The sequence below is a fragment of the Ursus americanus genome, chromosome 9 (genome assembly GCF_024610735.1).
Source record: "Ursus americanus isolate L20-20 chromosome 9, mUrsAme1.1.p, whole genome shotgun sequence".
Classification (NCBI taxonomy): Eukaryota; Metazoa; Chordata; class Mammalia; order Carnivora; family Ursidae; genus Ursus; species Ursus americanus.
Genome location: NC_142135.1, coordinates 27990682 through 28017513, shown reverse-complemented (window position 1 = coordinate 28017513; position 26832 = coordinate 27990682). Strand labels below are relative to the sequence as shown.

Here is a 26832-nt window from a genome sequence, read left to right as displayed (position 1 = left end):
AAAGTCTCTCTCAGGATTGTAAGAATAGTCTTAATTCCTAGTGTATGTCTGTGTGAAAAAAACAAAGTGATGACATCATGAGATGCTTCCTTTTCCATTGAGGCAAGAATACTGGATATATTACCAAGTATTACTGAAATCATGGGAGGGGTGCTTAGAGAAGTAATCTGTATAAAAATACAGAACAATAAAACAACTCACATCTTTGAACCTGTCCATAGCCTTGGTCAGTTCTAAAAGCGACTCACAGAACAAGAATTCTTCCAGCCACATACTCCAGGGGAGCAGTGAGGCTGTCAATTCCTCCATTGCTTGTTTCAAAAATTTAAGATATTTTTTATAATTCTACGCCGAATGAAAACATTTGACATGAGAACCTCCCCAAGATTTCTGTTCATTTGCAAACTTAGGAGTTTCCAGGTAAAATCTGAAATTAGCCTCTCTACATGGAGGTCAAGGAGAGATAGAAGGAAGAGGCAGGCCACTCCAGATTAGTAGTGGAAGTTTCAATAAGCGAGGGAACTTACATATGAGGATTGTCTTGGGCAGCAGCAGAACACGTAGATTTCTGTACTACCCGCCAGAATCTTAAAAGTTTATACAGAGATCTTAACCAGGTTCAGTGATGTATACAGTCCAGTTGGTCTCAACAACACCTCACTCTTTCAAGGCTTCATCCCTGTTCCCACAGTTCCCACTGTTTCAAGGACGCAGAAATGGTGGCAGAGGGTGCATTCCAAGGTCAGGGGAGGGACTGAGGAGCCTCCGATTGCCTGTCTAGCTCGTGAGTCAGTCAACCGGTGGTCAGACCCTCTCCATCACCTGCTCCAACAATTTTCCTCTGTTCCAGTTCAAAGACCAACTTGAACGTTTTCAGTAAATACAGCTGAATTACAGTCTCTCCCATTTTAAAGAACATTAGAAAAAATAATTTTGTTAAATGGGAATTCCATTTGGGAAGTATCCTAGCTTTTCATCTTGAGATTTTCTTGCATGAAGAAAGTGCTATTTGTAAGAATTTTTACAAATGAAAACACTGTCTGGCACGATCTGTGAAAGAACTAATTGATAAATATGACTTCATTCAAATTTAAAATTTCTGCTCTGCAAAAGACACTGTCAAGAAATTGAAAAGACAAGCTACAGACTGAGAAAAAATATTTGCAAAAGGCATATCTGATTAAGGACTGCTATGCAAAATATACAAGGAATTTCTTAAACTCAACAATAAAAAAACAAACAACCCAATTAAAACATGGGCCCAAGACCCCATGGGGAGACATACAGATGGCAAATAAGCATATGAAAGGTTGCTCCGCATCATTATATTATCAGGGATATGCAAATAGATGAGATACCATTGTACACCTATCAGAGTGACCAAAATCCAGAACACGTTAAATGCTGGGGGAGATGTGGAGCAAGAGGAACCCTCCTCATTCATTCCTGGTGGGAATGCAAAATGGTACAGCTACTTTGGAAGATAGTTTGATGGTTTCTTACAAAACTAAATACTCTAAACCATGCAATCCAGCAATTACACTCCTTGGTATTTACCCAAATGAGCTGAGAAGTATATCCACATAAAAAATGCACATGGATATTTATAGGAACTCTACTCACAATTGCCAAAACTTAGAAGCAACCAAGACGTCCTTCAGTAGGTGGATGGATAATTACCTGTGGTTCATCCAGACAACAGAATATGATTCAGCGCTAGAAAGAATGAGCTATTTAGCTCATTAAAACTTAAAGGCATATTACTAAGTGAAACTTAAAGGCATATTACTAAGTGAAAGAAACCAATCCAGAAAAGCTACACACTGTATGATTCCAGATATGTGGTATTCTGGAAAAGGCAAAACTATGGAGACAGTAAAAAGATCAGGGTTTCCAGGGATTGAGGGGAAAGAGGGATGAATAGGAGGAGCACAGAGGATTTTTAGGACAGCAAAACTAGTCTTTTAGAAATTTTTTTAAAATTTAAATTCAATTTAGTTAACATATAGTATATTATAAGTTTCAGGGGTAGAATTTAGTGATTCATCAGTTGCATATAACATCCAGTGCTCATTACATCAAGTTGCCCTCCTTAATGCCCATCATCCAATTACCCCATCCCCCCACCTACCTCCTCTCCAGCAGCCCTCCGTCTGTCTCCTAGAGTTAAGAGTCTCTTATTTATGGTTTACCTCCCTCTCTGTTTTTATCTTATTTTATTTTTCCTTCCCTTCCCCTATGTTCATCTGTTTTGTTTCAAATTCCACATATGAGTGAAATCATATGGTATTTGTCTTTCTCTGACTGACCAATTTCACTTGGCATATGCCCTCTAGTTCCATCCACATCATTGCAAATGGCAAGATTCCATTCTTTTTGACGACTAATAGTACATTGTATGTGTACATTGTGTATGTGTATTTTTTTTTTTTTACAATTTTATTTATTTATTTGAGAGAGAGACAGAGAAAGCAGGGGTAGGGGAAGAGGGAGAGGGAGGGGGGGAGAGGACAAGCAGACTCCCTGCTGAGTGGCCTGACATAGGGCTCAATCCCAGGACCTTGAGATCATGATCTGAGCTGAAGTCAGATGCTTAACTGACTGAGCCACCCAGGCACCCCATGACAGTGAAACTAGTCTTATGAAACTTTAACAGTGTCCAAACCCACAGAATGTACAACATCAAGAGTGAACCCTAAATTATGGACTTGGGTGATAATGTGTCAATGTAGGTACATCAGTTATAACAAATGTACGCCTCTGGTGGGGGATGATGATGATGGGGAAGTCTCTGCATATGTGATGGCAGAGGGTATACGGGAAGTCTTTGTACCTTCTGCTCTACTTTGTGAACCTAAAACTGCTCCAAAAAATAGTATATGAAAAAATGACCACACTGTAGCCTTTGTGTCTCATCACATTGAGTAGTACACAACTAATGCATTAGCATCTAAGACAGGAAGAGTATGTTTATGTTGTTATGGGTCTAATAATTCCTTTAGCTAGTGATGAGCATAAATGATGTTTCAAGATATCTCCAACAATTATAATATTATATGAAAATATCTATGATTTCCATTGATATCATGGATACCAACAACATGACTGTGGTTTGTTGTCTACGTTATTAATTGAAGGGGATGCAAAATGAAGCTATAATTTTTTTTCCCCATCTAAGTTCATAAACATCGGCCCTCCTGAGATCTCAGCCACTCTTATGGCTTCAAATTTCATCTATATGCTGCTGAATAATTCCACATTTTAGTTGTTTACTTAACTTGACATTTACACTTGGTGTCTAATAATAGTTACTGTTTGTTGAGTGCTTACTATATGCTAGGCACTATTATAAGCATTTTACATTTACTAAGTCATTTACTTCGCAAAAACAACACTATCAGGTAACGTTCTATTCTCATTTTATGTAAAAAAGAAACCTGAGGCACAAAGATGTTAAGTAGTTGGTCCAAGGTTTCCCCGCTACTGAGTGGCAGAGTGAAACGTGCAGCCCTGGAAGTCTGCCTCCAAAGCTCTTGCTCTTAGCCTGTAAGCAACCCTTCTACTAATCAGCACCTCAAACTCAAGTTGGACAAATCAGGTGTTTGGATCACCTGTCTCTAACTGTACCTCCTCCAGGCTTTGCACATCCTAGTAAATGATGCACCATCCTCCTAGGCATTAACATCCCAAACCTAAGATGTCCTAGCTTTCCCTTGCCGCACCGAAGCATTCCAAAATATAAGGACAGAAGTAAATAGCAATACTATCTCTAACCTATATCCAGGCATCTGTCCATTTCTCAACAATTCCAATACTTCCTTTCTAATTCCATCCCCATCATCTCTAGTCAAGACTACCACAATAGCATCCTAACCAGTCTTGTGTCCATTCTTGTCCCCAATTTAATCCCTTACAAAGAGTGCGCTCTTGAAGCACTCTTCCAAATCTACTCTTCCCACATTCTTCACCAGCAGTTAATGGCCTCTGTATTTCTAGATGTTGAGGACCAAACTCTTGCAGCTATGTTTACCCCCTCCTTTTTCTTCTTACCCTACATACTCTTTGTCAGCAAATCATATCAACTCAGTTCTCAAATATACACGCAGCCTGACTTCTTTGCACTACCAACACTGTTACCATCCTGGTCCAAGATGCCATTATTCTTGCCTGGATTATTTGCCTTTATCTCTGAATTGATCTCTCTGCATCTGCTCTTGCCCTAGTGCAGCAGAATAGCATTTGGTTGTTATTCTGAAAACATAAATTAGATCATGTCATATTTCCGCTCAATGTTCTACAGTGGATTCCCATCTCACTCAGAGTCAATTACATGATCCTGCATGATCCTCCCATTACTTCTCTGACTTCATATCTTATACCATTCTGGCTTCCCTGCTCCTTACACATCAAACACACTCCCTCGTCACGGCAATGGCGTCTGTCCTAAAATGCCTGGAATGCTCTTCTTCCAGAAGTCCACGTGGCTAAGTAATTCCCTATAGACCTTTAGATCTTTACTCAAAATTCACCTTCTCTGTGACAACTTCCTGGTCCTCCTATTTAAAACTGCATCACATTCAATTCCACTCCCCTCCCCACACACACATGTGATATTCTTCCTTGCTTATTCGTCTCTCTCGGCACGTATCACTTTATAATGGACTATATATTTCCCTCACTTATCTTGTTTTTTGACTTTCTCCACTATGAATGAAGTTCTGTGAGGACAAAGAATTAAAAAAAAACTACTGCCCTATCCCTACTGCCTACCATACTGACTGCTTGTTGAAGGCATAGAAGAGAACAAACATATTCTTGTACGTATCTCCATTTGTTCATCATCTCTCACAATTAGGTCTAGATTCGGAATTAGGCCCCCATGCACAGCTCATTTTCCAAGTTAAGTGAATTAACAAGTGAACCCTTTATGCCTTCTAGCTCTGCAAGAGTTCTTACTCTTTATCACTTTCTAATTTGCTTTTATTCATTTGTCTTTTTAAATAAATTGATTCTTTTTTTAAGATTTTATTTTTTTATTTGAGAGAGAGAAAGAGAGCATGCATGCACCAGGGGGTGTGGGCAGAGGCAAACTCCCCACTGAGCAAGGAGCCTGACACGGGACTTGATTCCAGGACCCCAGGATCACGACCTGAGCCAAAGGCAGATGCTGAACCGACTGAGGCACCCAGGCACCTTCTAATTGCTTTAAATTGAAGGAGGAACAAATTTATCATCTGTCTCTTTTTTCATTACCAAGGCAGGCAGGACCAGGCAAAATGAAAACGGGGATTCCCTCATTCAAAAATTACTGAGGATTTCCGCAGAGCGTTGAACAAAGCATGGGGTCTATGAGACCACACATGTCATATGCCCATGATGTTGGCCCTAATAGCAGGGTTTTGTTAGAGCTGGAATTTTTTTAACTTACAAAAGCATGGAGTTTAATGATCAAGAGTTGCCTTTCCATGTCTATGGTCCATGATGAATCTGTATTATAAAGGTTTAAATATTCTAAAGATGAACACAATTTAAATCACTAGTTATGTAAACTACATAATCACTTTTTCTGGTTCCAAGTTGACTTTTGGCTATACAAATTTCTATCTATTTATAATTATTTATTGTTACATTATCCCATCCACTTATGTTAATTATTTAAGATAAAAAATACCACTGGTGGGATCTTTTACTAGATATTGACTTATCATATAAATAAGCACTTTTAAAGGGAGAAATGTTAAAGATGCCCATTCATTCAAGAGTTGAGTAAAAATCTATGTATGCAAATTATAGTGCTTGGCTTTTTAAGAAATTTAGGCATTATATGACAGGAAAGCAGACTTTTTGCTGAAATATCAACTTTCCTAAAGCTAATTAGCCAAATGATCAATTTGCTGAATGACCAATTTGCCAAATTTGCCAAAGTAAATGAGTGCAATTTAACATAATTAACAGCTTGAACCAGTTGGAGAAATATATAGAAAAATTATACACACATTTTTAATATTGACTATCACAATTGGATTGTGAATTATATAGGGATATATGTATATTTTATATATATGCTTGTTTCATACATATATACATTTATTCATACTTACATGTAGAGTTAACTTGTTATATATGCATATTATATGCAATACATATAAGTTACACATATAGTTAACTGGTTATAAGAAGACTAGTTATAAAGGAAGTATAATCTGGAAGGGACCATATGGTTAGTATGAATGAAGTAGAAAGATGAAATAGGACACAGTGGGAGTAACCACATTATATACTAAATATTGTGTGACACTTTCTGGTTGATATACCCTGAGGATTTGGTAAAAGAATCTTAAAAAATATTAAAGGTTCGGCAAAACAGTAATCAACATAGAAAGGTTCCTAATCACTTATTAATATATCCAAAATACAGAACAGTTTTCCTCTTTGTTATAAATAACATTGATTCCTTCGACAGCAAACTCTGCCTATTTCAATGGTTCTTGATTTGAAACCACTCCAGTTATGACACGGGACAAAGTTTCTCACCTACTTCTAATTTATTTCATAATACTTTTGAATGACATTTCCTACCTTTTTAATTCTAAAACATTTAAAATATTTTAGTATTATCTCACCTATTCTTCATACTCTGTCCTAACTTATAAATTCAAAAGCATCTGAAAAAAAAAATCAGAATTTTGAATTAAATTGCACTTATTTTTTAATGAAATCATCCAAAATTTCATTTAGGTCAACTTAATTTAATCCCAATTTGAAAGCATCAGAAAGAAATGAAAATTAGCCAAACAATTCCAATTTTTATCCCCACACTAACTTTTACTTTGTTTTTTGATATCGAAATACATACTTCTACACATTTCACAACTAATACATTGAAGTGACTATTTTTGTTAATGCTGCTAAATAATTCTTGGTAAAGTTGCTAATTATTGCAATACAACATTACAGTCTTTAAATTTAGTAAATTTGGCAAATAGTTAATCAGGAAATTGGCATTCAACTAGCTGATTTTCTGCTAATTGACCTACTCCCAGATAGAGGAGGGAAGGGTGAGTAAAGCATGCAGGAATACTAATTTTCAGGAAGAAGGTGTAAGTGAAAAATATGAGATAGAAGTGATTGGAGAGGTAGGAAGAAACCCAAGACTCTTCAGAGGAATGGAATTTCAAGAAAGATGTTCACAGTGTCACATGCTACAAAGAGTTCCAAGAGTAAGAAGGTCAATGGTACCTTGCAGGCACTATTTTCAGTACAGTGGTGACATGGGCAGTCAATTTACAGAAAATTATGAGATGAATGTAATTAACCAAATCTAACAACAACAAAAATTAACCCCCAATGAGATAGATATCAACTCTTGAAGAGCAATGACCTAATTTTATTATTTTAGAGTTCTGTCTCTCTTCTATTTCTTTTCTCTTCCCTCTCAACAAGAGTAGTCAGATTTGGTAAATACAGGATGCTGAGTTAAATGTGAATTTCAAATAGACAACGAATAATTTTTAGTGTAAGGATGTCCTAAGCATTGCAAACCCTCACTAGAAGAGTGCTAAATTGGGGACAATGGAGGGGATAAGAGCACTGGCTCTGGAGTGACTGCTTGAGTCCTCACTCTGCACTTAGTTATACGGCTGTGGGTAAGTTACTCAAATCTTCCAAGTGCCTCGAGCCACAGCTTGGAACAACGGGGATAATAACAGTAATCATAATTAGTAGTAATTATGGGGATTATTGCGAGCTGAAGTCTCTACAGCACTGGGTGTGGTGTTTGGGACAGAGAAATCAATACATATAAGTATGGTTGTCAATTAAAGGAACAGCACTAATTTATATGAATATGAAGGGGGAAAACGTGTGGGGCTTGTATATTGGATGGACTTGTAGGTCTACCGGGGGATAGTTAATAGCCAAAGCATGCAGACAAATGAAAGTATGTAGGCCTAGAATTTTTAAAAAGGGAGGGGACGGGATTCACGCAAAACTTGCCCATTGATCCCTCTTACCAAAAGGAGTGGAGTCATTACACTTATGTGGACAGCCTGGAGACGTCAGCACCCAGGTTTGAGTGTGGAGGTCTGATGACCACAGACCGGTCGAGGCCGGTTCGGTTCTCCAGGGCTAGGGAGTGTATCCACGTGCAAATCCCAGAGGTGCAGCGGGACAGCCCGGGGCGGGGCGGGCCTCGGGTGGCGGAGTTCGCCTGCGCGCGTGGGAAGAGTCAGGCGCGCGAGCGAGTCGCGGTCCGGAGCCCTGCCCGGCGCTGGCGGCGGCTGCGAGCGAGCGGCGCGCGCACACGCTGCGCGACTGACGCGGCGATGGGACACCTGTGGCTCTTGGGAACCTGGGGCCTCTGGGGGCTGCTCCTGTGCGCCGCGGACCCCCGCACAGGTAATTCATCCGGGGCGCGAAGGAGGCAAGAAGTCCGTGCGGACGCAACCCCTGCTCCCAGGGCCGCGGGAGAGGCGGGACTGCCTGGCACCAGCCCTGCGCCCAGGCTGCGGGTGCGGCTGCGTGGTGATCCTGGGGACCTGGGACCCGGGACCTGCAAGTCAGACCTAACAGAGAGACAGATACACACACACACACACACACACACACACACACACACACACACACACACTACATATACACGCACCCACATCCCGAAAGAAGAAAAGAGGGATTATTCTGAAGTCGTAAGAGTTACTGCTTAAATTATGGAATCTCAAGGCCCCCACCCGCAAGTGACTCAATTGAAAAAAAACATTGAAACCTTGCTGGGGGTGGAGGTGGGGGACACAATCTGAGTCCTCTCTTTTCTTGGGTACCTTCCCCACCGAAGGGAGGGCAGTGTCCCCCAGTAAGACAAGAATGGGTGTCTGTGGCTGGTGTCAGTCACTTTAAGGGGCAGCTGCCCTCTGCCTTCAAAGTAATACCCAGGAGAGGGTTGGAAGAGACTGATAAGATAAGAAATTGGAGTTGTCGGTGGAGATAAGGGAGGATGAACCTGAGATAGGCAGGCGGGGAGCAGCATGGTCTTGGAGATAGGATCCAGGGGCCTCGCTGGAGTTTCCTGCTCTTGGCTGTGGGCTGCTCCAAGTTGTCAATGTACCGGAAGCAGGATCAGCCTTGGAGCTCTTGGCAAAGTCTGACCCGTAGTACAGAGACATTTGAAGTCCATGCTAAACTTCTTACAGGCAGGAATGAACTATATGATTGTAATTGCTTTAACCTTTTCTCATACATCTATTTCAAACAGTAATTTCTATAGCTTTTCTTTTTGTGTCCACTTTAATTTTTCCACCTACTTTGAGAATTGTTACTAAATCTAGTAATTACCAGATTTGTACAGTTGAAGCAGAAAATGAACTCTTTTAGCCACTGTGTATCTTTGAGTTGTTTTAAAGCATACTTACAGTTCTTCAGAGAAGCAGCTCACTCACTCCTGTGTTTGCATAGGCACCTCCCTCTTTCTGGAACTCTTTATCTCTCCCATAGTTGATCTGGTCTAGCTATTCATATTTGCCCTCCAAGATGCAGCAGGGACACCCCTTCTTTCAAGAAGCCAGTAGGACCCAAGCAGTGTGGATGAAATGCCCCTTCTTGGTAACCCATGGTAACCCTGTGCTCTCTTGTCACTCTGTACTGTCTAAGCTAAGCTTTTGGAAAGTCGAGACTGTTACATTTTTATATCCCCAGGACCCTTACACTGTTCATTGAATGAAATAGTGACCATTAGGGTAAGAATTTACTATCATCAGGAGGCTAAAAATCCCAGAAATTATCTTTCCTAAAGTCTTACTGTGTCACAGAAAACAATTTCTTCTTAAAACACACCATTAGCTTTTGTACCTGGACTATTCTTTTCATTTTCATTGATTCTTTGCATTTCTGATGTGCTTTTATAATGAATGACTTATTTCTCCACAGTGTTATTTTACCAGCTTTGTCTGCTGCTGTGTCGGCTGCTAACTATAGTTATAGAACTGCAGTTAGTTGAGCACTACAAGAAATTAAGAGTTTAATAAATGTTTTATAATATGATATGTAAGAATGATGAAAATGATCATGTATTATTCCTGCCCTTTGTGGCACCTAAGGCACCGCTTTGCATAAAGCCAATGAATATTAGTTAAGTTAATGACTTATTTCCCTGTCAAGTCATTGGTTAGTAGAAGAACCACAAAAAAAATATGGGTGTATTTACTTTCAGTCCTATAACCTTCAGGATGTTTTTCTTACAACATTGTAAGACGTGGTACCAAATTTGATGCTTGAATTGAAGTACTTAACAATTTTACCTTTACTGTATTGTAATATCTTTCAGATGGCTCTAAAATCATTCCCAAAGTCACAGAAATAATACCGAAATATGGCAGCATAAATGGAGCAACAAGGCTGACTATCAAAGGAGAAGGTATGGTTACCTTTTTCCGCCCCTTGGCCAAGGTTGAACTACTTTAAAGACTATTTCACATTTAGAAATTTATGGCTTAAAATAAATCCACAAGAGTTGTTTCTCCATTTGGCCAGAGTAGTAAAACTCTACCCCTTTGACAGCTAACAAAATCCCCAAGAGTCTTTACCAACTTGATCATCTGAATTCATATTGTAATTACTTGCTTAATTTAACTCCCAAGATCTGGATTATAATGACTGAACTAAAAGAAACATCTTCAGCCCAACTTTGCAATTATTTGCTTTTTTCTTCATGGGTCTAATAAGATTTATCTTTATATTAAATATAACATTTGGAGAGCCTTGGAGGTAGAATGTTCAATAAAAGGGAGGGATGGAGAAATAGAATGGTAATGAAGGCAGAAAGGCAATTGAAAACAAAACTTTGGATCCCTTCTCCTGCCATCCAGTCCTTATCAAATGCTTCATCAAAGCAGGGGTTATGTGTGACGCTTTCTCCTTGCCTGGTCTTGGAAGGAAACATAGTAGGCAAGCAGTGAATTAATTTATGAGCAACTCTTCCTAAGATTAAGTAGAAATACGTGGTTCTTTCAGCCCTAAGGTCTTCGCAATCTAAATAATAGTTTTCAGTTTATGAATTTTTGAAGGATAGGAAAGAAAAAAATTTTTTAAATACGAAAAGCTATTATTTGTTTATAAAATAAAAAGAGAAGTGAAGTTTTTGGATTTAGAATCAGCAGAGCAAGATATTTAAGTATTCCGTCAGATACATTGAAATGTCTTTCAATACTTCCAAGTAACATTTCTGCTGATTTCAGTCTCTCAGTGATACACTTAAAATGGTTTATGTCTCTAAATTATGAAGAATATATTTTGGATTAAAGTTTAGTTGTTTTTGTTGTTGTTTAGAGTTAAACACCCAAAGGCAATGTATTTGTTAAAGACAATTTTAAAAGTGTCTTTATTCATGGTTACCTTATATTGTAAATTGCTGTTAAGATAGTGTGCTTGAAAGCTATTAGGTTTTTGATTTAAAAGCCATGAGAGAAATGCCCAGATCAAAACAAAACAAAACAAAACAACCACTCAGCTATTTCTTTCTGCCTAGAGACCTAAACTTTTTCTGATCCAGGAACTATGGCTTGAGTTTAAGCACATAGACCCAGATGGCCCTTAGTTATAAATACAAAACAAAGCATTCTATCCTTAAGGCATTTTGGAAGAACATCTTTATGAATTTAGCTCTAACCTTTGCTCTTTCATGGACTTTCTGAGTCACAGTGTATCATGTGTCACTGGTATCATGGTGAATTTCTAGTTTTCCCATCCGTCTCAATTTCTGAATGCTCTTGACGGAGGATCATAGAATAGTTAAATCCTGTTGGAATGGTAGATACTTGCATCCCCACCGTGATTTGTCTTCCCTCTTCTTGCCTTAACCACACACTGTAGGTGACTAGAAATGTGTTAGCATATGTCTTTCTCAGAGGCTGAGTCTAAGTACTATTTTATGTAGTTTTTTAGGGCACATGATATATACAGAATGTATATAGAGCAATGTAATAAATTCACAAAACATACCAGACCTTCAAAGCTACATGAATGCAGTATTTGAACAAAATTTATTTGGAGGAACTACATTCACATAACCCATCAATGCTGTCTCTGACCCATACGTCATGTTTAGAATTGCGTGCAGAGCTAATTTATTAATCACACAAGAACATTTTCTAAATGGAATTGTAACCGCTAGTTGATTACTTAAATGTTGGTCCCATAAGGGGCGCCTGGGTGGCACAGCGGTTAAGTGTCTGCCTTCGGCTCAGGGTGTGATCCCGGCGTTATGGGATCGAGCCCCACATCGGGCTCCTCCACTGTGAGCCTGCTTCTTCCTCTCCCACTCCCCCTGCTTGTGTTCCCTCTCTCGCTGGCTGTCTCTAACACTGTCGAATAAATAAATAAAATCTTAAAAAAAAAATGTTGGTCCCATAAGACTATAAAGATGTTTTATTTTTGTAAAAGTCATGTTGCAAAAATCAAATGTTATATAAATGTTTGACTTAGAAAGTGAGTTCTCTGAGATTCCACCCTCTAGAAAAATCTACTGCTAATATTTTGGTGTAGCCACATGACTTTTGGCTATTTCCACACATCGTAATCACTTTTACAGCACAAATTTACTACTGGATTACTTTGTTCTAAAGGTTGTGCTTCAGGAGCCAAAGATCTATAATTTTACAGTTACGATGCCCAAGTTTAAGTGTTTTGAGCACTTTATTTCCATGATCATGGAAATGATTGTGTCTCCATGTAAGAGGACCGGTTTAATGAGGAGTGTTATTATTTTGATTATTAGTTCTGGAGTGTTTCTAACTCTATATCTGTATTTCTTGGTGGTCTTTCTTAATCGTTCCCTTTACTTAAAAAAATCAGTAAGATGGAAGGAGTAGTATTTTACTTTTGGCTTTTTTTCCCCCTAGATATTTCCCTATTACATATGTTTTTGTCTAACTGAAGTGTTGAATTGTATAGTTTTTATAATGTAATGGAAAACACAGGGACTTTGATCCAGTCTGACTGCTTTCAGTTCCATCCTTGCCCCTTCCTACCCTGTGACTGGGGCAGGTTACTCCCCTAAGCCTCGGCTTCCTCATCAGTAAAGTGGGATATTAATTCCTACCTGTTGGGGCTATTGTGACTATTGAAAAGGACAATGTATCTAAGTTACCCATAGATACTATCTGTTCCATAAATTAGAGCTATCTTATTTTATTTTTATTATTTTGTTTTATTTTTTGCATTTTTTTTCATATATGTTATAGGTTTGCTTTCATTCTTTAGGAATCATCCTTCCTCACACTGTGCTTTTCCTTCTCATTGTTTTTAATGTTACAACTTTTTGAATAGGTTTGTACTCTCTCACCCCTGCATTTTTTTAGCTAGAGAAATCCAAACAGCCTGCATGGTACATGGCGACTGCTGGCTTTAACAACACTGACATTTTCCATGATAGCAGCCCAGGCTGCTATCAGGAGAACCAGGTTTGCGTGCCTGGCAAGTCTTGTCTCCAGCTTTTCTGCAAAAGAAAAAAATACATCAACATGCCAGGAATTTCCATCTGAAGCTTCAACCTCTTCTGTTTCCAGGGTACACCCAACCCTTCCTGTAATCTTTGTGCTTTGGAGTACTTCCAGAAGTATTCTCTTTATAGCCAACTTTTTATTTAGAATTATACTTTTATATTGAAATTATTTTTAGAGGTGATTCCTTTGTGTTGCTTTTTAACTCTTTGGAATTAGTTAAAAAATTAAAACTGTTTTTATAGGTTTTTTTAGAGCAATATTTGTAGTGAGAATATTTACAAATCTTATTGATTTGGCTCATGTTTTTACTCCTGAGAGATAGGTCTATATATATATATGACATAAATATGATGTAAAAATATATATGACATACATCTATGACCTTAAATATATGTATGTGACGTTAAATATACATATGACATTAGAACAACTCCTAAGCAAAAAAACAATATCTTTTGTTGGTTTTATTTTTTACAATTGTATTTGTCTCAGGAATGCTGAAGAACAGATCTGTGTTACCATATCAATTTTGGGACATGTGCCTAATAGGAAAATAAATACATGTATCACATCCTGAGCCACCCCACAAGTGAAACTTTCCATACTTAAGTTAGTTGCCAGCAGCTGTTCTGTGCATTTCAAACTCAACATGAACGCCAAAGATAAGCAGAAGTTGGCAAAAGGAAAGAGCAGGTTTACAAGTAACTTGCTTTTCTGTGTTTTCCTGTATCTTTTCAAAATTCCGTTTTAGCGGTAACTGTTGTCCTAGAATCAAAACTTCAGATTCAGTGCAAATATCTCTCACATGTCAAATCAATGCTTATATTTGTACTTTAGCCTATATTGGATGAGTTCTGTTTGGTTATGGTTTAAGGGGAGAGAAAGAACGTGGCGTTTACTAAAATCCCTAACCTTTGTTGAGTTTCTGCTTACTTTTTCTACACATAAAGGATGGGAGAAGAGCTAAGAACATAGGGTCTGGAGGAAGTTACATATGGTAATGGCAAATAGCTTTATAACGTATGTTTTTAAATATTGTTTTCTCTGAATATCGCAGGTGCCAGGTTGACACCTACCACCTGGATTTGAATCCTAGCCACCCACTTATTAGTTCTGTGTAATTTATAAAAAGGGATATCAACACCGAACTTAAACTTCAGGATTTTTGTGACCGATAATAAGAGCAAATACCAACCAAGCTCTTAACATATGAGCCGAACACCATGCTATGCAATATATAGAATCCTCATTTCGTCTTCCTAACAATCCAATAAGTAGGTAATTATGGTCATTTTTCTTCCTTCCTTTCTTTCTTTCTTTCTTTCTTTCTTTCTTTCTTTCTTTCTTTCTTTTAAAAGATTTTATTTGTTTATTTGAGAGAGAAAGAGTGAGAGAGAGCACAAGCAGGGGGAGCATCAGAGGGAGAAGCAGACTCCCTGCTGAGCAAGGATTTGATCCCAGGACCCTGGGATCATGACCTGAGCCGAAGGCAGACACTCAACCGACTGAGCCACCCGGATGCCCCTGGTCATTTTTCTGATGAGAAGGCTAAGGATGAGAGAGTTTGTATCTAAAATTTGAATGTCCAGATTCATACAGCAAGGACATGCCAGAGCTGGGATTCGAATCCAGGATGTTAGGGTTCCTCTAAAGAGCACCATCCCAAACAAGCAGCTTTACTAGGGCTGGAGTTTTAGGGGCTTTGGCATTTGATGAACATCTGGCACAGTGAAGTCCTTAAACTAGGCAATATTCATGTTTTTAATGGAACTTTTTAGAACACTGAAAATGTTCAATAATTTAAAAAGCAATCACACCACAGATCTCTAGCAACCCCAGTTCAGCCACTTCAACTATTAAAGGTTATTTAATGTGAGCACATAAGGTAGTAGTGATTATTCTCTGAAACACACTGCAAAACTACTTGAAAATTGAAAGTAAATACCTAATATTTATTTTTTCTAACATAAATAATATATATACATAGAATTTAGAGTTAAATCTACATCTTTGGGTTTAACATTTTTCCTGGCTTACTGATTTTATTATTGTACTGTAGGACAGTATGCACTGTAGGTAATTGAGTTCTGAAATTCAAATAGCTTATAAATTTACATTAATAACATGGATGCAAAGGAAAAATTTTCATAATTTCAAAAACATTGTTAGTTATCAATTTGGCTGTAGTGGTGTTTTAATGTTAAGCACTTGCGATATATAGAGAAAAGTAACATTTAAAAATGCACATACTTTTAGAACTCAGATTTTAGGAATTTTAGATTTTGGAGTGATCAAGGCAAAAATTGTTTATTTACTAACTTAACTTTATCCCAGAAAATATTATGACATTGACAACTTCCTAGATTTACTCTGCATATTAGAATATTATTAAGTATCTTTTAAACATTTTTACTAGGAGAATATTTAATTATAGGATTTAATCAATAGAACAATACCCCAATTAATCTTAACCTTAGGTTTTATTTCTTGGGTTTGTTTTGAAATTGAACGTTGTTCCAGCAATATGAAATACTTTTATGTGGCATAAAATTACTTAATGGATATTTAACTACTTCCAAATCTAGTTTAGAATTTTCATGTATTTAAAGTAAGACTAAAATAATTTTCATCAATTAAAAAATAATTTTCTGCTCTGTTTCACATCACCCATTTCTCTGGTTCTGTTGAATCACACCCATTAGCAGGCAAACATACTGTTATTTCACCAACCTGAGAAAAAGCGGGAGCAAAATCATCAAGCTTCCTCTTCTAACTACCCTTCTAACTACCACCCATGTCTCTGCTTCCCTTGATATAAAACTCCCCCAAAAGGTACCAGTATTTGTTCTCTTTACTGATTATCCTCCAGTCTTCTCTTGAGCCCATGCCAATCATGTATCCATGGCTCACTGAAACAGCAACTTCTCTGCTGCCCCTCGTCTGTATTCTCACAACAGCAGCTAGTGAATCTTGGAAAGTGTAAGTCACATCATGCCACTCCTCCGTTATGAAGCCTCCAGTGCTTCCTCACTCATAAAAATATTCTGAATGCCTCAATTTCTGGTCTCCTCTCCTACCACTCTCCTCAGACATATTTCTCCAACCATGCTTGCTAATTCTTGAATCCAGAAACATGCTCCTACCACAGGGCCCTGACCAGCGTGTTCCCTCTATCTAAAATGCACTTGCCATAGATATTCTCCTGGCTTACTCCTTCCAGAAAGTTTCCTTGAGCATTTACGTCACGTGCTACCTATATGCCAGGAATAGGATTGGGAAATCAGAAACCAGAAAGTCTTGGAAAGAGACATGTGAAGATAGTCATGGCATGAGCACAAAGCATGCAGATCTATGTCTCACGTTAACTCCTACAAGAGAGGATCCCCACAGAGGAAACAGAAAAACCAGACTGATTGAATGACTCATCCAGGAGCTTTTCTTTTTGGCTACCTCAGTGCTTCCTCATTGGCTTTGGCTTCCTCAATGGGCCCAGGAACAGAGGGGCCACGAGGTGAAGGCTGTGCATGGGTTAACACCATGGGCTTCCTTTACCAAGGCTAAGCTATCCACTGCAATTGCTGAATACCTGACCTGCCACTAGCAAAGACCAACACTGAGCCCTCGATAGGGGCCATCCCTCAAGAAGTCCACCAGTTACTTAGGGACAAGTTGACTGCATTACTCCCCTTCTCTCATGGAAAAACAGAGATACATTATTGCTGGAACAGATACTTACTCCAGATACAGATTTGCCTTCTCTATCCTCAGTGCCTTTGCCAGCCCCATCTTCTGAGGGATTCCAGAGTCTGGATTACTGCCAGGAGATTCCATAAAATAGTGCCTCAGAACAAGGAATGCATTTTATAGTGAAAAACTTGTGATTATGGGCACATGACCAAAAGCCTGTGTCACTCTGAAACATGTGACCTAGTAGAATGATGGAATGGTCTATAAAAGACAAGCCTAAGATCCCAGCTTGGGAACAACATCTTGCGAGATAGGATGCTGGCCTCCATCATATGCCTTATGCCTTGATCCCATGGCAGATACATGCTACTGTTTCCCAATAGACAGAACACATGGAGCTGGAAATGAACGGTGATTCTCGGCCATTATCACTCTCAGTGATAGGGAATCTACATCTGTGCCTTCTCTCCTCGCAGTTTTAGATTCTGCTGGATTTGGGGTCTGAGTTTTTGGTGAGAGGATGCTTTTGCCAGGGATCCCTATATGGCTTCCATGGAACTGAAATTACCACTAACACCTGATCAGTTTGAATTCATCAAACATAATTAGCAGCCTACCAGAGAGAATCAGTTTTGATGATCATGAGGAGGTCGGCTTGCTTTACCTAATGGAGATAGGGAAGAATATGTCTGGAATTGAGGGTATTCATGGGGTATCTCTTGGCTTCCATGTGCAGTGATGACTGTGAATAGGCAATTGTGGCAACCACAACCCGACAAGGGTAAAGCAACTAAGGACTCAGACCCTCAGGATGAAGTCTGGTGTTGCTCCATCTGCTTAAGTGCTGGTTAAGGGTAAGGAAATCTACAATAGGTGGTAAAGAGGGAGTACGGTGACTATTCATTGTAACCTCAGGACCAGTTGTATCTTGTCCTGCTGACCGTCTTATATTAAATCTTTAGCAGAGCTTTTGGCTGGTTACCACCTTGGAGACTTGATACTGGATTATATTTAAAATGTGGGGCATGAGCGTGTCCATATGGTGTGAGGAGTCGGCTATAAGAGACGCCTTTTTTTTTTTTTTTAAGATTTTATTTATTTGACAGAGACAGCCAGCGAGAGAGGGATCACAGGCAGGGGGAGTGGGAGAGGAAGAAGCAGGCTCCTAGCAGAGGAGCCTGATATGGGGCTCGATCCCAGAACGCCGGGATCACGTCCTGAGCCGAAGGCAGACGCTTAACGACTGCGCCACCCAGGCGCCCCTAGAGATGCCTTTTATACTCAGCTTCACAGTCCCTTGTTCTCACCTCTAATTCTAGCCACAGCCATAGCAGATAGTCCCCCATAGACTGTGATTCGGTCTATGCTTGCAGCTCTTGCCTTCTGTTCCCACGGCATGTCTTTGTCTACTGTCCCAGGGTTTCACTGATGCAGTGACTTGGGACCTTGGAACCCCTGTGGCGTATGGGCATATGTGCAGCCTGAAAGTGCAGGACAAGCTATTCCCCCCCTCCCCGAGAACCCTCAACTAATGGGGACAGGATTTGATGAAGAAATGTTTCTTGCCATTGATTCTTTGATTCCGAGAGGCAGTCCATGTTTTCCTTGGAAGTTTCCAGCAAGATTGAGCTCCAGCTGTGCTCACAGCCCAGGTTTTCTTTCTTCAGGTCTTATTCTCTTTTGTCCCAAAGGGGTCACCACTCAAATAAACCACATGCTACAAGTCCTCGCCTCAGATTTTGCTTTCTAGGAACTCAAGGTAAAGATCCCATCCCTTATAGAACAGTGTCCCCTTCACCTACTCTTTCTATCACATCTGGCCTGCTTTTCTTCATAGTAGTTATCCTCAGCAGACATAGTATCTGATGGGAGCAGTGGGGGAGAGTCTATTTTCTCCAGCCCTCCACACCTTACCACTGCAATATAAGCTATTTAATTCTGCGCCTGGCAAATAATAGGTTCTCAAGCATTACTTTTGTGAGTAAATGGATTGAAGGTGAATTTTTGTGCTTCCAAAGAGGATTACAATCATAGGGATAAATATTAAATAGGTTAACTGCTTACTTCAGTACTATTCCTTACTATTTATTGATGATTCAATACTGAATGACAATTGTTAGATCTTTGAAAACAGAATTCTATTAATAATAATTCAGTGTTCTTACTTTTCCAGGTTTTGCTCAAGCAAACCAGTTTAACTATGGAGTTGGTAATGCTGAGTTGGGAAACAGTGTACAATTAGTTTCTTCTTTCCGATCAATTGCTTGTGATGTAGAAAAAGATTCAAGTCATTCAACTCAAATTACATGCTATACCAGGTATGTTTTATAGTATGTTTAATAAGAGCATTTTGTCAGATACATATTAGTATTATATAGTTTTTTATATACTCTATTATAATAATATTTTCTGATGATCAGCTATTTTTTATTTCTATTTTATTTATTTTATTTATTTTATAGCTTTACTATATTTAGTCGTGGTGCTCTTTCCACATACTGGCACAATAAAAGAAACTCTGTATCCTCTCCCAGGTTATTAGAGCTATTATCTTATCGTTATTGATCTATTTCAGAAGATAAATGGCTACTATTAAATTGTAATGATGCTCCTCAAAATATCAGAATTATGCTTTCCTGTCCAGTTTGATTAATTTCGTTCAAAATCTTGACATAATCATTACGATTACAGATGATCATTTTGTATAGTGACATTTCAGGTTCTTTTCTATCAGACCAAAATGATGTTTGTTATTAGCAACTTACAGGAAAAATTAATCATTTTAAACGGCAACTTTTAATAATAAAACAGGTAGCACATATTCCAGAGGATTTCATCTGCATTAAGCTTATTGGCTGTTTTTCAGCAGCAAAAGCTTTCTTAGAGAGAAGTTTGATCAGAACTTTTAAAAAAAAACAAAGCATAACATAACTGTACCAAGGTGATGTATTACTGTTTTAAGTGGTTATTCCATTTGTTATTGCATTTGTTTTCCTTTTCAATAAGCAGCAGTGCACTTCGAATAAGCATTTGCCTGAGACCCACATTGTTAGAATCTGCAGTCCAGGTTTCAGGATGGAGATCCTCCATAATTTAGAATGGAATTCTAGTAATTTAGAATTCTAATAATATTGAATGGAATTTTGCTGTACATCAGTTAGAATTTTAGATACTTTTTTTTTTTTTTCAAAAATGACTTGTAGTCTGGGGCAGTATTTTTCCTTAATAGTATACATTAAGTAAAAGGGTCATTGCATTCCTTACATGTTCTTCATTTGCTTTGCAGAGCAATGCCAGAAGATTCCTACACTGTGAAAGTCAGTGTGGATGGGGTTCCTATTACAGAAAGTAATACCTGCAGAGGTCGCATCAACAGCTGGGAATGCACCTTCAATGTATATGGGATCTCCTCTTTCACTTCCAGATGATCGATCTTGTGCTTACTTTTTTGCTAAACTGGGCTTTTATTTTTTTTAATTTTACAGACTATTATCTATTTCCACATTAAAAAATATACTAGCATGTAGCAAAGGATAACTTCACTTAGTTTTAATTATCTCCTATGGTAGTGGAATCTCTTTTATCATTTCTTATTGGTTTCCCTCTTTGAATTAATTTTATTAATGAAGTGAACTTTTATGCATTAAATTTTTTTCTTGCTCACACTATTTTTTCTCTTTCTCCATTTCTATTCTGAGTTTGATTTTCCTTTTCTTATCTTCATTGCACTCACCTTCATTTTAAATAGAATCATAACTATTTTTCCTTTCTTTATAATTTCTAATGCAATGAGATAAAATATGACTGCCCATAGCATAGAAGTCATTCAAAAGTTACCTTATATGTAGATGTTTACAATAATACATTTCTTCTGAGGACCACCCCATATATTTTTTAAAATTATGCTGTCTATCAAAAGTATTAGAGTTTCCGTCCCCTTTCTTGTGCTCCCTGAGATTCTCCTTTCTCCCCTTTCCCATTTGGTGTCACAATTCTTAAGAATCATACCTGCATTGCTCTAGAAAATTATCATTAGCTTCATTACTAAAGCTGACATTGATGGACTTTTTCTAGGTTTTGCTTCTGTTTTGAAATGTGCTTTGTTATTTTTTCTTCATAGGCTTAAATAAAAGAAGGCTTTCTGTAATTTTATTCCCCCAAATTCCTAAAAGTTGTTACCAGAGAGCCTTATTACTAGGGTTTGACTTACACTGATAACAAAGGAAGATTGAACATTAAAATTCCAAACTAAAAATATTGAAACAAAAGAGAATTTTTAGTGGATAAGGAAAAGATCTTGAATAAGCAGAATAATATTCTAAACTTTATTTTTTATATGTAAAAGAAGGTATTTTGACAGTCATATTTAGAATTATTTCAATGTAAATAATGTAAGAAGCAGAGATATGAGCCATTGACAGTATTATTTTACAGGCAAAAAGTTTCAGAACCCCAACGATAAAGAGCATCACACCTTTATCTGGAACTCCAGGTCTGTTATATGACAGCTGATATAATATCTTTTTTGGTTTATGGTCATTAATTTAATTTTTAGTATATAAATTTATTATATCTGATAATTTATAAATAGCATATTGCTGATTGTACAGTAATATTATTTCAAAAATTGATTTTCAGTAGTTACATCTGAATCTGCTATGAAGTATTTTACTATCCCCCTATTGGACATTAAGCTGGCTTCCACTTCATTATAGTTATAATTATACCAGTTTATAATCCCAAAAGGAATATGTGAGAATGCCCTTTTCTATAACCTTGACAATTTTAGGAACTAATTTTTTTCGGGTATTTATATGAAAAATATAGTAGCTTATTTCTAATTTTTCCAATTCTTAATTTATGCAATTAAATTTACTTATTTATATATATTTATTGACCCTTTGTTTTTCTTCTTTTATAAATTACTTATTCATCTGCTTGGTTTAATTTAATGGTAGTCAATTTTTTCCATATTAAGTTATAAGAATTCTTTATATTTTAAGGATATTAATAATTTATATGTCATATATGTGGGAAATATTTTTTTAATTTACCATTTGCTTTTAGATTTTATTGATGGTTTTTCCTGTCATTCAGACATTTTTAATTTTTTAAATGCAATCTGTAGATTTTAACTGTTGTTATTTCTTCCTTCATTTTTATGCTGTAGAAGGCCAAACCACCTCAATTATATATTATAGAAATTTATACTTATTTTCAAGAGTTTTTATGGTTTTATTTTTATATTTAATTTCTATCCCCTAGGATTTATTTACTTATTTGGTATAAAATAAAGTGGGATCTTACTTATTTTTTCAATATCATTCATGACCCAAGCAATATATATTGAATAATTCATTGTTTTCCATGAAAAACTTCTTTAATTTACAAATATTTATTACTATGCATGCTCACTCATGTTTTATTGTATTTGTTAGAACTTTCAGAACAGTGTTAAACAATAGTGATGAACTTTGGATATAAGTGTCTGGGTCCTGATTTCATCAGGAATACCTCTAGTGTTTTGGTATTAAGTGTATGGGTAGATCATCTCACACAGAACTTTTTGCTTGTTTGTTTTAGGCACACTAATAACTATCCAAGGCAGAATCTTCACTGATGTCTATGGAAGTAATACTGCATTAAGCTCAAATGGGAAAAATGTTAGGATTTTGAGGTAAATTTTTGATGTGGAAACATATTCTTATCACTGAGGTGGGATATGGTATTCCAAAAATAATGGGTTCAGTGATATTAAAAATCACTGTAATGTGATGGGATTTACCAGTGTATTTTCAGCCATACTATGGAAGAAAAGTAGACTGTTGGATGATTCATTGACATGGAAGCAGTGGCCAATATGCCTTTCTTTTTTTGGCCTGATGTAATTCTTTTGTTTTCTGTAATAGATTTTATTAATAGAAGGCCAAGGAGGCAAACCCAATAGTAATTGGGTTAGTCATAGAACTTCATTACTGGATAACTTGGTTACCTAATCTACCTGCCTCATGTTGCATATATATGTCACTGTGTAGCCTGGAGGTCCATAACTTAGTCAAGATCCGAGAACCGGAGTCTCCTGACTTGCAGTTTGGCCTTTTTTCTTCTACACCGTGGTGTATGGGAGAGTGCTGAAACTAAAAATGGCCAATAACGTGTTAACAGCCTTGGGTTTGAACACTGGTTCCTCCATTTACCAGCTATGGACCAGATGGTAACCCTGGCTAGTTACCTAATATCGAAAAATAATTGTCCACATTTTGGATCAGAAGCTACTCGCTTTGTCACTAATCTTTCTGTAGCATCGGTGCGACTATCTTAGTCCTGCCTTGAAAGACTGAAAGTCCTATTCATTCCCTATAGAAGGAAGTACAGAATTGGCTTTCAAAAGGCTCCATGCTTATTAAATACAGGTGTAAAATGGATAAATAGATAAATTAGATAACAGTTCATAGAGCAGTTAGAGAGTTTTTTTAAATACTAAAAAGGTGATATATATATGTATACACACATATGTGTATATTATTTTGTAAAACAAATAATTTGAAAGGTTTTACTAAATGGAATAAAGGCAATTTAGGTGGCATTCTATGAGGTAGAACTCCATTAAGTCACAATTGTATGCATCTATAATATTCTGGAAATGTTCATATTGATTCCTTATGTTTAGTAGGTACTGAATAGAGAAACAAACATTTAACATTTCAGATAGACGTTTAGCATAAATAAAGATTTTGTTTGCTTCCATATAGTTGAATGTTATGAATGGTTTATAATCCAATCTTAGATGGGGTTTTCTAAATCATCCTTTGCTATAATAATGCTAGGAAATAAAAGCTTAATCTTTAAGGAGATTCCTCCCCCCACCCCCGACTGTAACTGAAATTCACTTCTGTTCAATATAAAGGGATGGATAGAATTATTTCATGAAATCACAGAATTGCAGTCAGCAGAGACCTCAGAGATCAGGCTGCCCTGTCCATGTACTCTGAAACCCTGAGATACTGTATATAAACACAGAAAAACTTTGACTCATCTATTAATACGAGAAGTGAAGGCCTTATTACAACTGTGTTTATCCCATTTCTGGCATCTTAATTGTGACACTAGGCATTTCAGGTATTTCACTGTGCCTGAATCCTGTTAGCAGGGAGCAATGGGCCATAAACTGGGCAGGAATTCAGGACCCCAGGGTGTTCAAGCTGCTTCTGCTTCTCACAAGTCTTGTCAATTCAGCCTAATCTCCAAACTCAGACCAGATACAAATTATAGAGGATATGCAAATAACCAGAGGGCTTGGTGCCCTCTAAGGAGATTTTGGTCTAAAAGATAAAATGAGAAAACCTTAAAAATATATATATATTTAAGGCCAAATAAAGTAGTATTGCCTTTATAGGCAAACCCAGACCACTGTGGGGATTACTGGGCCTGGGTAGGGGCACCTGCTGGAGCCCAGCTGTCTGGATTCGAAGTCCGCTCTATTCCTTACTGGCTGTAGGCTTACTGGCTGTAAGCTACTTAACCTTCCTGCCTCAGTTTTTTCATCTATAAAATGGAAGGGTAAAATGGTTGTAAGGATTAAACATAGTAAGTGCCTGGGTTAGCCACTAAATTTATTATTAGGTGCAAGAAAGCAGGAGTTTAGAAGAGAATACGAGAATTTAGAAGAGAATACGAGTTTAGAAGAGAATACGAATCCATAAATCTCAACAGTGGGTACAGTAATTCAGTGTACTTGCGTTACAAACCTAATGTAATGATAAATGAAAGGATTTGTGTGTAAAGTATATTAAAAAGCTTAAAGTTCTCTGCAAATGTAAGTTCTTTTAATTTATGAGTTCAGGTTTGTATCTGCAGTTACTTTGAATCTGGGATTTGTTGGCACAGAAGCTGGGTGGTTTATTCTGAGTGTGGCAAAGAACACAGTACCTTTGGGTCCCACCTAAAAGCTTCCAATAGCATCATGTTCTATCCTCCTTAAAGCAGGAGTCGACCTGGTCCGCTGGGGAAGTGCAAGGGGGGATGTTTCCCTGCAGCCAGACCCTGCATCTTCTCAGCTTGGGATTTCCATTTCAATGGCACTGAGAATATTAGTTGTTCTCTTCCTCCTAATTACTCTGTGGGCCTTCCGCTGTGGCCCTCCTTTAATTCCTACTGTAGTTTAAAACTTACCCTGTGTTACAAAACATAAAATTCTGTTTTGTATTTGAATTAATTGACCTGCAGGTGGAAGGATCCCCATTATCTGTTTCCACGTTTTCTATTCCTGTGGTAATATTGCTTTCTAACACTCCAAATATCCTACGATTATCGTGTCTATTATCAGGTCTCCCCCAGTTAGAATGTCAGTCCTACAAGGGCAGGATTTTTATTTTCCTCCCTGATGTGTGCCAGTATCTACAGCAGAGACTGCAACATAATATGTAATAAAATAGATGTTTGTTGAACGAATGCATGATGGATAATAATAAGTGATTGGGAGAAAAATATAAGGTGTTAGTGAGCTTGGTGGGAGGAGAGCATTTTGAAATGATTTACTAAACATAATTTGATCTTTTCCAATAAAATATTTATACAGAGTTTATATTGGAGGAATGCCCTGTGAACTTCTCATACCACAGTCTGATAATTTGTAAGTCATTCAAATAATTTTCTTTAGAAGATAAACAGTAGATATAACAGTTTAAGTAGTAATGCCTAGCAATACTGTATAGCTGAATCCTTTAAAATACAGTATAAATTATAATGTTTTATACAGTGAATTAGCAATCATTTATATAGTTAGATGTAATCTGAGAGCCCCTGTTGTCTCCAGTAGAGTACGATATGAACTATTGCTTAGATTATTATGTTTTTAGATGTTTTGAGAAATAACTTTATCAAATAATTGTTTCATTTGGTAGTATTTAAAAATATTGAAAAGGAATATCATGGGGATTAGCCAACTTAACTATAAAATATTTAATTGTAAAGGAAATTTTATGCAAGTATCTGCAACCAAGACTGGAAAATATTTTCATTTCACAGAAATTTTTGTTGCAGTTACAGTTTCTAGCCTGATACATATTCAAAGTCCATAAGGTGCTTTTAAGGGAAATACAGTATTTTATTTAATTTTGTTTGTTTGTTTATTTATTTGACAATAAATGCATCTTTATTATACAGATACTTAAGGGAAGCATAGTATTTTAAAACTTTAGTGTCAATATAAACTTTGAAATTAACATATGTATTTTATTAGGTACGGTCTAAAATTAGACCATCCAAACAGAGACATGGGTTTTATGATTTGTAAAACGACCGGAACTTACATTGGTAAGTGCTGATCACCATTCTTCATAGTTCTCAGAAATGCCTGACCCTGTTTCCTTGTTTTGCATTCTCTTAGACCTCCCCTGCACCTTCATCCCTTTCTTTAAAATTAACATTTCCTCTTCACCTTGGCTTCTTTTCAGTTTCACGTAAGCATGTATGACTTATCCTTTTCCTAAGGTGTACATTTAAGGTAAGCTTCTTCAAATTTCTTTCTTTCTTTCTTTCTTTCTTTCTTTCTTTCTTTCTTTCTTTCTTTCTTCCTTCCTTCCTTCCTTCCTTCCTTCCTTCCTTCCTTCCTTCCTTCCTTCCTTCCTTCCTTTCTTTCTTTCTTTCTTTCTTT

The 26832-nt window shown here is 37.3% G+C and overlaps 1 protein-coding gene across 6 annotated transcripts in view; it reads left to right on the top strand.

The window, feature by feature from the left end:
- The first annotated feature begins 8211 nt into the window (after positions 1-8211).
- The window catches only part of PKHD1L1 (PKHD1 like 1), a 148683-nt gene continuing 130062 nt past the window's right edge, over positions 8212-26832 (top strand). For 3 of the 6 annotated variants that reach the window (XR_006781065.2, XR_015725752.1, XR_006781066.2), the window contains exons 1-8: positions 8212-8397; positions 10316-10405; positions 19351-19495; positions 20464-20572; positions 21612-21669; positions 22761-22854; positions 25756-25809; positions 26419-26492. Coding sequence is in view for 3 of the 6 variants with exons in the window: in XM_045805776.2 (XP_045661732.2) it covers positions 8325-8397; positions 10316-10405; positions 19351-19495; positions 20464-20572; positions 21612-21669; positions 22761-22854; positions 25756-25809; positions 26419-26492 (697 nt within the window). In the remaining 3 variants the exon portion in view is untranslated. The remainder of the gene's footprint in view (positions 8398-10315; positions 10406-19350; positions 19496-20463; positions 20573-21611; positions 21670-22760; positions 22855-25755; positions 25810-26418; positions 26493-26832) is intronic. The other 3 variants (XM_045805776.2, XM_045805775.2, XM_087864670.1) reach the window with 1 other exon arrangement.